General features: G+C 33.2%; 1 protein-coding gene across 3 annotated transcripts in view; it reads left to right on the top strand.

Annotated features, from left to right (window-relative positions):
• Window positions 1-13,960, top strand: part of LOC128545891 (glutathione hydrolase 1 proenzyme-like) — an 81,499-nt gene that overhangs the window by 10,680 nt on the left and 56,859 nt on the right. For 2 of the 3 annotated variants that reach the window (XM_053520406.1, XM_053520408.1), the window contains exons 2-6: window positions 4,336-4,451; window positions 4,976-5,101; window positions 5,508-5,605; window positions 6,613-6,820; window positions 7,400-7,563. In XM_053520406.1, the coding sequence (XP_053376381.1) occupies window positions 4,348-4,451; window positions 4,976-5,101; window positions 5,508-5,605; window positions 6,613-6,820; window positions 7,400-7,563 (700 nt within the window). In that variant the 5' untranslated portion in view covers window positions 4,336-4,347. Of the gene's footprint in view, window positions 1-2,709; window positions 2,881-4,335; window positions 4,452-4,975; window positions 5,102-5,507; window positions 5,606-6,612; window positions 6,821-7,399; window positions 7,564-13,960 lie in introns of those variants that run through there. The other variant, XM_053520407.1, reaches the window with a different exon arrangement.

The following is a 13,960-nucleotide window of genomic DNA, read 5'->3' as shown; positions in this document are numbered from 1 at the left end:
GGATCTGTAGGCAAGGTCACTTATTGAGTGCAAAGGTCAAATCTGTCTGTAACAGCAATGTATGGATTTAGCGTCACAATATCTTCTGCGTGGATTTAGCGTCACAATACCTTGTGCGTAATGCGTAATTACTCTCCTTTGAGACTGCGCCGCCATTTATATTGCGTTAGGCGAAAAGAGAAAATCTCCGAATTGAAATGCGTTTTTATCGAGTTAAATAGGCCCAAAGAGGTATAATATTGTTTCAATATTATGAGTCTTAATATGGATTTGTAATTTTTTAGTGTAAGATTATTTTTTGAGAATTAGCTGGAAAACTGAAATTTATCATGCGGATACCCTTTGGCTTTACTACTTACATAGGAGTAAATGAATGTATTTTCAGTTCGACGTGAACTGAGGAATAAAGAATTATATAAGAAGATATTCTTGGTTCTCTGTGCGGCCTTTGGGTTTACTCGTTTCACTACTGGTTGGGAACCATTTTCCGGACACATTTTAATATTTCGGTTTTATTATTCACTAAAAAAAATATTTGACATAAATGAAGCCCACACTGCACAAACTTCAGCTCCTGCCGCATCCAATGTTGTAATCAGCATCGCGTTGTGGCGTAAAATATGGGTTCCATGGGTCCCCAAATGCAGTCACTTAAAGAAGTTATTTTCCCCGTCAGGTAAACCAGTTTCCAGACAAATATTTTGACGGTGTTTTGCAGTCAATTTGATATCAAAATAAGTAATTAAATTATTTCTACACATTTCTTTATCATTCATCTCTTCAAAATTGCCCTTGAAACATATCCCGACTTTCAATAGCAGCTACGAAAGCAAACCGAGGTTGACTATGAAAAACTCGAATTTCGTCTAACACGAATTCTTGATAATTCCGATAAATATAGAATAAAATTAGTGCAAAAATCGATAGCCCTGCATCTTATGTAACTTTTACCGTGAAATTTAAAGTAGAACATGTTATCAGCAGACAATCATTATGTAGTTTAATTATTTCTTCCCCACTTGATACCTCGGCTAGTGTGAACTACTGCGCATGCGCAATGCAATTTTCATGCCCCGTTACGACAGAAAATTGTTTTGTAAACGCAGATGAGTTATCATCAAAACCCAAACATTATACATCCTTATAATACAGTGGTTTGTTGTAGACATGAAGAACAAACATCTTAATGATCTAGATGAAACAATTACATGAATAACAACGAAATTAAGCGGATATTACATGTGTCTGAAAACTGGTCCTGTCAGGAAAATGGTTCCCAACCAGTACGACATGCGTGTGCGGCCGTCATACTGTCCGTCATATTTCGTGGTCGGCGCATAACTTATAAACCATTCAAGGTATTGGCTTGAAGGTAGGTAGTGATGAGACAATGTGTAGAGACCCCACCCAAGTTATGCTCTAGACACGAAATATGATGAGCAGATTTGACCTTGCTGTGGCCTCGATCTTTGACCTACCTCCCTGGTTGATTTACTCTACATATCGACTTATCACAACCTACCTATATCCGAATGGCGAACAGCTATTACCTTAATCTTTGATCTACAAACCTACGTGATGTGCTTTGCACACCGACACATCACTACCTACATACATGCCAAGTTTGAGGTCAATATTTTGCATGGTTATATATGTTCCAGACAAAATTTGATAGACGGTTTTGACCATTAAGCTCAACTTGTGACCTTGACCTTAAACCTACGGAGCTGATTCAAACGCTCTGCACGTCTTCATATCGCCATGTACCTAAATGTTAACTTTCAATCAAAACCTTAAATGTTTAAAAAGTTATTATGTATCTATTCCCTTTTCTGTGCTCAGCAGCATCTGTATGTCCATGTATGTGTACCCAGACACAAAAGTGCCCCTAATACAGGAATAAATGCATTCTTTCATTGTTTACCTTTGTTTGCGCATGTCAGACAGGAAGGCGATGATACTAAAACGATAACAAGATGGTGATGATATGACATTACGATAGCACGATGATGGTGGAGCGAAGGCACGATGAAGAAGAAGCAGCGTGATATCGCGTCTTTGTCATCGTGCTTTCGTAGAAACGCTCCATCATCATCATTGTGTCATCGTACCATCGCGTCTTCGTCATGAAGGCGATAACACGACAGCGATGAAACGATCGTGATGACACTACAGTACGATAGCACGATGATGAGGGAGAGAAGGCACAATGACGAAGACGCGAAGAAATATCGCGTCTTCGTCATCGTGCTGTCGTTGCATCGCCATCGTTTTATCGTACTAACGCATCTTCACAATTATACCTTCGCGTCTTCGTCATCGTGCCTGCCCTCCATCACCATCGTGCTATCGTACTGTCGTGTCACCACCATCGTGTCATCGTAGGCATAACGCGTACCTGAGGAGACAGCGATAGCACGATCTATAGCCCTAACGGACACCGTAAGATCAGAGTACATCATGTCATGATTCAGACAGTGCATATATAAACGACTGTGATCAGATTTCATTGTATGGAATCCCATGTGCCTCAATCGATCCTACACATTGCGCTTACAACTATTCATAAAACGTGAAACACTGTAAAAAGTAAACGATTGATTTTCATTCATTGAAAAGAACAAAGCAAATAAAATATCTCTTGTACAATATCGTTATATTTTTGCTGAAGTTAGCAAGGTCAAAATCAGTGGAAATAGAATGTTAAAAGCTACATGGTTCATTTTTCATGTAAACAAATATTAGAATGCAGTTTGTGGGGTAAAGTTTATGGCATGACAAAATAGCCGAAGTCTGGTAGATTTTATTGTTGGATAATGTTTAAATGACTTGTTCCAAGAGAAAGGACGATTCTTTCTTTAACTGTTCTACTTAACCAAGGTAAGGATACTTCATTATAGTTTTACACTGAGAAATGCAATAATCATTCTGCTGACTTTTCTTCTTTCTTGGTTGAAGCTGTTTCATATTGCATTACATCTATCTCTTTTCAAATGAATGGACCATTGTAAGATCGTATATGCCATGTTTATGTTGTAATTTTTGTAATTACAATAGCAACGTAAATGTATTTCTATCACTATTTTGGAGACGACATTTTAGGCCCAGATCGCGTTTGCCGAAATACATATCAAAATACATATAAAATCTTTTGTTAAATAGGAGAAATTTCAATATTATATCTACTGTCTGATGCATGTTAAGATAAAATGTATTTCTATCTGCTGTCGCCATTTCGAATACGACATGTAATTTTGTTTTGGTCTTGTATAAAAGCAATACCTTGCCCCCCCCCCCCGCCCCCCGCCCCTGAGATATTTCCAAATCATTTTGAGGGGATAACACTCGATTATATGTGTGACTACATTTTGCCAACATCTGTCGCTTCTGCATGTTTATCCAACGCAGTCTGTCATCAATGGTTTGTTTGAGCAGGTAACATAACCCTGAACAATGTCCCATTGCTAACTGATGTAAGATATAATCTGTAAAGCATCAAAATACAAAGAGAAGACAAAATCGATCATCGTACAGGAACATTAATTAATATGGAGAATTATATTTAATATTTCATAACTAATTTTAACTACTAGTATTCATTATACTACTCGATAATAAGATATTAATTTATTGCTGGGCGCTATGATATTTGCATATACAGTCAAACCCGACCGCAAAAGCCTCCCTTGGGGACTGAAAATGCTGGTCTTTGTAAAACGGTGTTTTCAATACCGGTAGTGTGTTAATTTTTGTAAGCAGGTTTTGTGTATCTGGAGATTGTCTGCAACGCGGGTTCGGCTGTATTTGTTAATGGGATTAAGCATAGAGAAATAATGAGAAAATGTTAAAGACAAAGCTCAAGCTAAGATGCATGGAATCAACAAAGCGATTGTGCAGAAAACTACTATAATAAGCGCAAAATATACTAGACCTAATTGGAAAATTTAGACTCTAGTTACTAATGATAATGCATAGGTATAGAAAAAGGAAAGTAATGTGTTTAAAATATATTTGAACTTTGAATGATGATGATAATGATAATAATAATAATGATAACGAGATAATGAGAAAACGTCAAGGGAAATTGTAAAGGCATATCCTGTTTTCATGATGTAACAAGTCTGTTGGGCTTGAGTAATCGTTTTACCCAGAAATATTTAGTCTGTTGGCTACTAAACTATGTGTTTTTCTGTTATTGAATCTATTTGAAAATGTTGGGCTTTTAACCGTCACATTATTGCGAGACTACTATAGTATGTTTAAACATTGAAATTTCAACAGAATATATTTTATTGAACTATTGACTATATCATGTTCAATTTTCTTGGTAAGCAGGTGAAGGTCAAGATGCAACAGTCTCCTGTGAACGGCATTTCGTTCTGTCCAAAAGAATACAGCTTTAAGACAGCATCAGTTGCCGCAGATTCTCCAGAATGCTCGGAAATTGGAACGTTTGTACCATTTTCTTTGAACAACGCATTTTTTATGGCAGTAATATGCTTACTTGAATTACATATGTTATTACATGTATCTTAAATGAAAACGGCCTGTTTGTTGAATTTCTTTGAACTTATTTTGAGCTCTGCATTTTTTTTAATATATGATATATACTATGTAAAGTTTGCAGCAAAGAACATGCTAAATACTTTTCATGTTAAAAGTTTAAAAAACTAGATGCTTGTACATCAGCTCCTGATATTTTTATTATAAATCTACTTAAGCATTCATCAAAAAGTAGAATTTCTTAACGGAGGCGTTCTCAATGGTTGCAAATTTTATTGTGACGCGTTTCAGTATTTATAGATTACATGTCTGATCGAACCAATAGTACATTATACTACAGTACCAATAGTACTACTACTGTACCAATAGTACATTATACTACAGTACCAATAGTACTACTACTGTACCAATAGTACATTATACTACTGTACGAGAATAAAACTGAATTTATCGAGACTCTCCCCGACTTCAGGTCCATAATGAAAGACGAAGGCGGAAGCGCTGTAGATGCAGCAATTGCAGCTGTGTTATGTTCAGGGGTATATAACGCACATAGCTGTGGTATTGGAGGTGGAGCTATCATAACATACTATAACAGGTTGCATTCTTATATCTTAAATATTTAAGTAAATGTGCATCTTTCAAAACTCCGACTTTAACGACCAGGAAAGAATCACGTCCGCGTAACTTAGTTCAGTTAGTGTTTTAATAGTTTTGTTTAGAAACTTGACAATATATCAAAATTAAATGGTTGTATCACATTTTAGACCATATGATTTACACAATGAAATATCTAACAAATAAACGTATAAAGGGACAATTTAGTTCTCAAAGTCTTTAACAATCTAAGTATTCATTGTTATTGTAAATAACTTATATTGATTGTATGTGATCTGCTGAAATATTCAAAAACACATATAGGGCGTTTGTTCGATAGATTTTTATGTATTTTAATTTCAAAGTATTCTAAATTTGGAGCATAAGAATTTATCTGTCTGTTATAGATCAACGAGAGAGGTGCACACTATCATTGGGAGAGAACAGGCTCCATCGGGGTTACGAGCCGACATGTTCATTGACGATCCTCTATCTCAAAGACTTGGTTAGTTTCATACGAACATTCAGTTCACTGTTCAAGATGATAAAAGTAGACTAACACGATATAGATATACGTACTATTCAGGAGTCCATTAAGGCTTAAATATGTCTGTTATATATATTTTCTGTTTGTACAAAAACAATCTAACATGTATATATAGGTACTTCTGGTTACTGTAATCTAAAGAATCTAGTTAAAGCTACCCAGTGCACAGAAGCACTAAATTATTAGCATTCCCCGTGTTGGTTCATATATTATTCAAATGTTTTCTTATTGTTTGATTTCTTTTAGCATTGTTTAGTTTTAAAGACACTTGGCAAAATATAAAGATATATATGAGATTAATATAAATAATTCTCATAATAGTTTAAACATCCAATTTATGCAATGACTATAACGGATTAAAAAATAGCCAACTTATTTTCACAATACTCCAACTGAAATTGACTATCATATTTCTTTGAGTGGTACAAAACTAGTTTTGAAAAATATAAAGTACCGCATATGCCAATTTTCTTTATTACTTTCATCTGTCAATCAAACGAAAACAGCGTATTATAATTTGATTCGCGTTTTATTGAATCTGTTCTAATAATTCTGTCATGTACTGAAAAGAATATTAGAATAGTTATAATGACCAGTGATCAACATTTAGATACAAATACTGTTTACAATTTTCCAAGGTTAACGATACTGTTTACAATATTCCAAGGTTAACGATACTGTTTACAATTTTCCAAGGTTAACGATACTGTTTACAAATTTCCAAGGTTAACGATTTTGCTAAATAATACATACTTGGACAACAAAACAAGAACACAAAGAACTACCGCCTTAAAATATTGTCGGCAGTAGCTCAAATTATTATCTCGCTAAAATGTCATATATGTCGTTAGCACCCTTGTGTTTTTTTTCTGCTTTATTCATCAACGTATTTCTTTCCTCTGTAAAAGATGATATTACGAAACTATCATCAATACCTTAAATATAACACATTTATATTTCAAAAGGCGGATTGTCGATATGCATACCTGGAGAAATTTTGAGTTTATATGAGGCTTGGACTTTGGGTGGCCGATTACCATGGAAACAGTTATTTCAACCAGCAATAAATTTATGTAGGAAAGGAGTCGTAGTTCGAGCAGCTCTTGCAAATGCAATTAAAGAACTGGAAGAGGAAGACATGGCTGACTTAAAAGAAAGGACTCATGAATTCATGTGAGTACCTCTTTTCGTTATTTGTTGTAAAGTCTGCACTGGTGATAAACATTATTACCACAATCTTAAAGATAAAATTCTAACAGGATGTGTAGCATTAATTATGTAACTGTCGGTACGTTTATTGTACAATCTCGCAAAGCATACATATGTTTTTGACAACACAGAAAATGACGACTTCCGCTTTTCCCGGAAGTAAAGAAAATGAAACTACACAGGCCTATCTTGAAAACGATTCGTAAATACCTAGACTTAAGCCCAACATGTCTGGCGGAATAAAAACACAAATAACACAGGAGTCCGTAACAGAGCAAGAGAATGATATTCTATCTGCACATACAACCAGTGAAAAGCAAATTCCTTGCACAAAGTTTACTACAAATATTAGGAAAAATAATCGTTGTAAGAGTAGATCTATTTTCGTGAAAGAAGTGAGTCAGCTTAGGTTAACATTCATAAATATGGGTCATCCTATATCCTGGATGTCTGGTATGCAATAGATAAATTATCTTCTACTCTTCAATATTAAGCATAAACAGACGACGAGTATGTTTGATTTTTGTTATTGTTAAACTTCAGAGTCTTCTTGACAAACCCGGAGACTGGAGAACTGTACAAACAGGGTGACACGATGTACAGACCAATTCTAGCTAAAACACTGGAGAAAATAGCAAATGAAGGCCCATATTGTTTCTACAAAGGCAGTCTGGCGGATGACATAATTTCTGATATAACAGATCAAAGTAAATAGACATTTATTTTATTTCTGAATATAATATAATCTGAGAGATGATATATCTGCAAATCAATGTTTACTACTATATTGTAACATTTAACTCTGAGCGGCATAATTGATAGCTATAACATCAGACTGAATTCTTGTGTGGTTAGTTTAATTTACATTTTATGTTATCATGGGTTGCATGCACTTTATATACATATTTTCTGGATATTTTAATACCGAAACAAATGAGGGATGAAAAATGCATTTTATACCATGTTTGATACAGAACAGAACAGAATTTTATTAAAGACTTGTACATGGTACATCGTCATGCATAATAAACAACATATTTTGATAATACAATGTCACGTTAACATGATCTTTCAAACATATGATAATTATGAATAAGATAATAATTAAACAACAAAAAGTAATGCTTAATGATGGAGGATGAACAGTTATAATATAACATTCATAATATATTTATAATAATTCTATCAAAAGTAGGCTTAAATGTGTTGTTAAAGTTGCTAATAGAAGACGCATATGTTAATATTAATTGTTAGCATTCATAATCATATTTCTAGTTTTAACAGATTCTTTAATATACTTTGCAAGATTTAATAGTATACTCTTTTTATTTGTAGTAATAAGTTCAATGAATTTGTACATCGATGGTCTATTATAATAATACTTCTTAATGTATTTTCTTCTAATATCTATATAACATGGGCATATTAAAATGAAATGATATTCATCTTCAATATCTATAGTGTTACAACATAAACAGTATCGTTCATTACGTGGTATTCTATTTTGTCCGTATCGACCAGTTTGAATTCTAAGAGTATGTGCAGATATTCTTATTCTTGTAACAAAAAATCTATAACTTTTAGGTAATAAATCTAAGTAACATCTATATGTGAGAGTTGTTATACAATTTTTATAAAGATCTAACACGGCACTATTTTCAACAGATGCAAACCACTCTTGCATGTAATTATCAATAAGTCTTTGTTTAAAAATCTTTGGAAACATTTTACAATCTATCAAACTAGTATTATTGAAATATTCAGAAAAGCCATACATATCTAATACGTTTTTAACATTCGATACCCAGTTCTTTTTACCTATATTACAATCAGATACACCTAGTTCATAGACTTTCCTTAATATAATATTATCAGTATTTATTAATTTGCACCAATATTTTATTATTCTCACATATCTATCAATATATAGAGGGTGCCTACCTAACTCACCATAAACACTTGCATTACAAGTGCTACTTCTAACATTTAAGATTCTTTTACAAAATTTAATATGTACACGCTCAATATCTTTTGACTTATTGTGGCCCCATACTTCAGAACAGTATGACAAAATAGAGCCTACAAAAGAATCAAACAACTGACATAATAACTTTGGTTTAAAATCAAAATCTTTACAGTTATACAATAAAACGTTTAAAGCCTTTAATGCTTTACCAATCAAATGTTCTTGGTTTAACACAAAACTCCCTGTATAGTTAAAAACTGTACCAAGATAATTAAAATAATCTACAACTTCTATCGGTTGGTTATTGTAAAACCATCTTTCTCTAGCGAAAGTAATTCCCCTTTTCCTAAATACAACAGTTTTAGTTTTCATAACATTAACTTCTAATCCCCATTGTATACAATATGTGTGTAATAACTCAAGACTATTCTGCAGATCTTCCGGAGTTTTACCCATAATTTCCATATCATCGGCAAAAAGTAATAGAATTAATACAATGTCGTCAATCAATAAACCAGAACTAAAATTGCCTTGTAAGTACAATTCAAGGTCTTCTACGAAGAGAGAAAAGAGTATAGGCGAAATTACCTCCCCTTGACGTAAGCCTATTGCATACTGGAAAAAATCAGAATATGAATTACAGCATCTTACGCATGATTTTACTTTATCATACATATCCTTTATAATGCGCAGAATTTTTCCTTGAATGCCACACTTGTACATTTTCAACCATAGTGAATTTCTACAAATACTATCAAAACAGGATTTTAAATCAATAAATCCTACATATAAGCGTTTGTTATTATTTAGGTAATGTTGTATAACAGAGTGCAGAATAAATACAGCATCAACAGTAGACTTTCCTTTTCTAAAACCGAATTGGCAATCAGAAATTACTGAATAATTGTTACAAAATGTTTCAATTCTATTACTTAATATTGTAGTAAATAACTTAGACATACAACTAACTAGAGTTATTCCCCTATAATTATTTACAACTTTGGGGTCACCTTTTTTAAATACCGGTACAATAATACCCTCTGTCCATTTGTCTGGGAAAAAACCAGACTCTAAAATAGCATTAAACACATCACAAAGATGTGAACACAATACGTCTATAGATTCAATAAAATACTCGTTTAAAAGACAGTCTGAACCTGCAGCTTTGTTTAACTTAAGCGACTTTACAGCCTTCTGTATTTCTTCACATGTAATGGGGACATTCAATTCTTCATAACTACAGTCCGAAGAATTAAAATCATGTTCATTACAAAAAGCTTTACATTCATCATTTTGGGACTGAAATACATTGTTCGACAAATTTTCGAAATAATTTTTAAATTCATCTAAAGATATATCATCTTTTGTACCAGTATATTTATTTTTCTTAAAATGTTTCCAGAATTGCTTGGGATTACAAAACCGTAATCGTTCGATTTCAGAGTATTTCATTTTAATATAAGCTTTCTTTTTTCTACGAATTCAATCTTTATATTCCTTTTTACATCGACAAAAATATTGCCTACTGGCTAAATTTTTACAACTATTAAAAGCACTCAATGCATCTAAGTATGTATTTTTTAATAATCTACAATCAGCATCAAACCAGTCTGCATCACTTACAGAGTAACTATCTGCAAATGTAACACGCTTTTTACTTATATAAGTTTTGGAAAAAAGTGGATCTGCTACTTCACTAATCAGACTTGTAAAACTATTTAACATAGTATTAATGGACATGCGATCATTTTTATCAATATCGCTCATAAGGCGATTAAGGTCAGGTAATTTTGCAATCAGACCTACCCGGAAGGTATTTTGTAGGTCATTTACCCATTTATATCTAGTACTAACACTTTCTTCTAGAACAGGTGTGCTATAATTTGTGTATAATGAAAAAGTAACGGGAGCGTGATCACTCCATTCGTTTATACTTTGTATACAAAAAGAACTTATATTTGAAAAATTAATTTCATTGGTTATAACATAGTCAATAACGGACGCCCCGTTTTGCGAAACATATGTATACATTCCAGTATTACAATCACTACCTAATCTCCCGTTGACTAAGCGGAGGTTATTTGATCGACACAGGTCAATTAATTTAACTCCATGGGTATTACAGGTCTTATCCATTGAGGCCCGGTCTATGTACTTGTCGGGAACATAACAGTCATCATCGAATGACTGATTTATACGATCACAAATAATAAAATCATGTTTATCACCCACTCGGCTATTAAAATCGCCTGCTAAATATACCGATTCTAGGGTTTCATAAAGACTAACATCATTTTCAAGGCAGTCAAACAGATCAACATTTACTGTATTGTAAGCCGGGGAATCTTCTCCCCAGAGGTACACACCACATATATAAATATCGTTTTCTGTATGAAAAAAAGTTTTATCTAGTTTAATCCAAAGTAGAGTGTCATATTTATTTTCAACAATAGAAATGCCATCAGCAATTGACTCCCTATAATATAATGCAATTCCACCACTCGGTCTTTTTGCTCTACGATGCTAGAATTTTCTATAAAGATTATGAGTTACATAATCAGATAGAGCAATATTACTGTCTTTGGTAGCAAAAGTTTCATACAGAAAAATAATGTCATGTTTTGATAATATATCTACAAGCTCAATACTGTCTCTTTTGGCTTTACCTAGCCCATTTATAATCCAGGAAAGGATCTTAAGTTCATCCCCAGCGAACTCCTAGTCTCTGACAGGTTTACCGTCGATGTAAAGGGTGTCGTAGGATATCCATAAGGTCTTACCTTGTTCCCGGGCTGCTTTCATCTTTGGGACGAGTTTCTTTCTCTTGTCGACAACTTCTTTTGGGAGTTGTTCGTTTACAAAGTATGATGTACCAGATAGGGCCTTCCACTGTTTACGTACTAATTCCTTCTCTTTGTATAACTCCGTCGCTATTTAATTTGGTGTAAAGTATATGTAATTAATTTTTATCAATCGGGTTAACACTTGAGGACGAGAAAGTTAAAATCTTAAAATAATACCATGATTAGCAAATATGTTCTCGTTAAAAAGTCTTCAGAAATGTACATTTATATAATTAATAAAATCTATAAAAAGATCCTTTGGAAGCATAGAATGCAACCAAAAAAGAATAATACCAGACTCAGTTTGATTGAGTCTGTTCATGAGAGGTTAACACTGCTTATCAGTAATAGCACAACACATCACACAAATAGAAATAACTCGATATTATCCAGATATTGTCAATTTTATTGAGGTCATCAAAGCATCGAAACCCCGCCACATTATTGTGACACAGGCAGTATATAGCCGTTGCGCAGTGATATCTGATATTGTTTTGTATTTTTTTTATTGGAAAGTAGGATAAAAAGATATAATTGGACTTATTATGACACTATATACCCTAGACTATAAGTATGCCTTTAATTAGTCTGTATGTCCTGTCATCATCTTTTATTTCTAATGTCATAACTAATTATGAAATCACATCTTTTTTTTTTGTAATTTATCATAAATAAATTGATACAGTATTGGGAGTATAAAACATAAATGAGGTTTATGAAACATGGATTTTCAAATCATTGATTCTTTCTACTGGTGGAGACGTTTAAAAGAGAGAGATTAACCCGTAATGAATAATTTATACAAATATGCTCAGCCTTTATGGAAACAATATTCACATTTTTCTGTTTGTGTCTCATATCACACTAAAATGTCACGGGGGACTTTTATGTGTTATGGGTTCTGTATGAGGAAGTCTGGAAATATATATATAATATATTTATTGCTATACAATGCCTATCAATCTATCTATTAGATAATGGCGGACAACAATAACAAAGGGGTTTACGTAAAACATTACATACGATTTCCCATTAAAAACATAATACAGCTGCAGTATAAAACAATGTATGACTTAACTAAGACATTACATATATAGTGTGTATTACATATTATATGAACGTACCTGGAAATATATATATAATATATTTATTGCTATACAATGCCTATCAATCTATCTATTAGATAATGCCGGACAACAATAACAAAGGGGTTCACGGGAAGGGTTATGTGACGTTATAGGATTAGTATGGTACGGCATACGTCAGTAGATTATTGTATTGGGATGTATAGGTCGTAGAGGAGAATGCATCATAAAATATTGGAATATAATATATAAATTGTATTGATACTATAGACCTTTGACAATTCTTATTTTATGACCTATGACATTATTCCCTCCTTTGTGAAAATGTCGTCCTCGACATTGTATTTCAAAATTCAATACGGCACGTCCTGTAAAAGAACATAATTAATTATAATACAATTTCACTTTAAATGAAATCTGATCTGCATATCATATAAGTCCTAAACATAAACATTAGGACACAATTTTACTGTTTACAGTAAAATCCAAACAATGATATGAAGATTAAACATTTATTTATAATAACAGAATTCATACTTGATTAAGTATAAATTGATGAAATTGTACAAATGGTATGGAATGGAATGGAATGAAATGAAATGGAATGGAATGGAATGAATGAATGAATGAATATATGCAAATGAACTAATGTATTTGACTGCATATGTAGCGTGAACTAAAAACTATTTCCATTACTGCGACAGAAGTATCTTATATAAAGTTACTCTAATACTGGTATATTAGCATGTTATTTCCAATATCATTTATAACAGTCAAGTTCAAGCACAGCTAACTCAATGTCGCGTCGTATCCAAACGATAAACATACATAATATTGTTGTAGGTAGATTTAATAACATCAGATCGGTAAAAACACTGAACAAAATGTCTTTTTCTTAAAAACATGATAGATGATTGTGCATTTACAACTGTCTCTGCATATCATTTAAATGTTAGAAGCCTTGCCGTTCTACTTGTTTGGTTTCCTCCAGTCGTCTCCTGAATATCGTTCCGGTTTTCGACGAATACGTGTCGGCCTACGAATAGGACTTTCATCACGACTGCTGTCAAGGTTCCGTTGAACGGTTGAAGATCCATGGCTTTCTTCTCCGTGATCTGAGTCGTGAGAAAGATCAACATCACGGAAAGCCGATCCTTCTAAATGTTCCGGATCCTCATCTGATGATGGCTCAAACACTGAGGAATCAGGC

Source organism: Mercenaria mercenaria, chromosome 12 (assembly GCF_021730395.1).
Source record: "Mercenaria mercenaria strain notata chromosome 12, MADL_Memer_1, whole genome shotgun sequence".
Classification (NCBI taxonomy): domain Eukaryota; kingdom Metazoa; phylum Mollusca; class Bivalvia; order Venerida; family Veneridae; genus Mercenaria; species Mercenaria mercenaria.
Note: the sequence above shows the minus strand (reverse complement) of the source record. Positions and strands in the feature narration are given on the sequence as shown.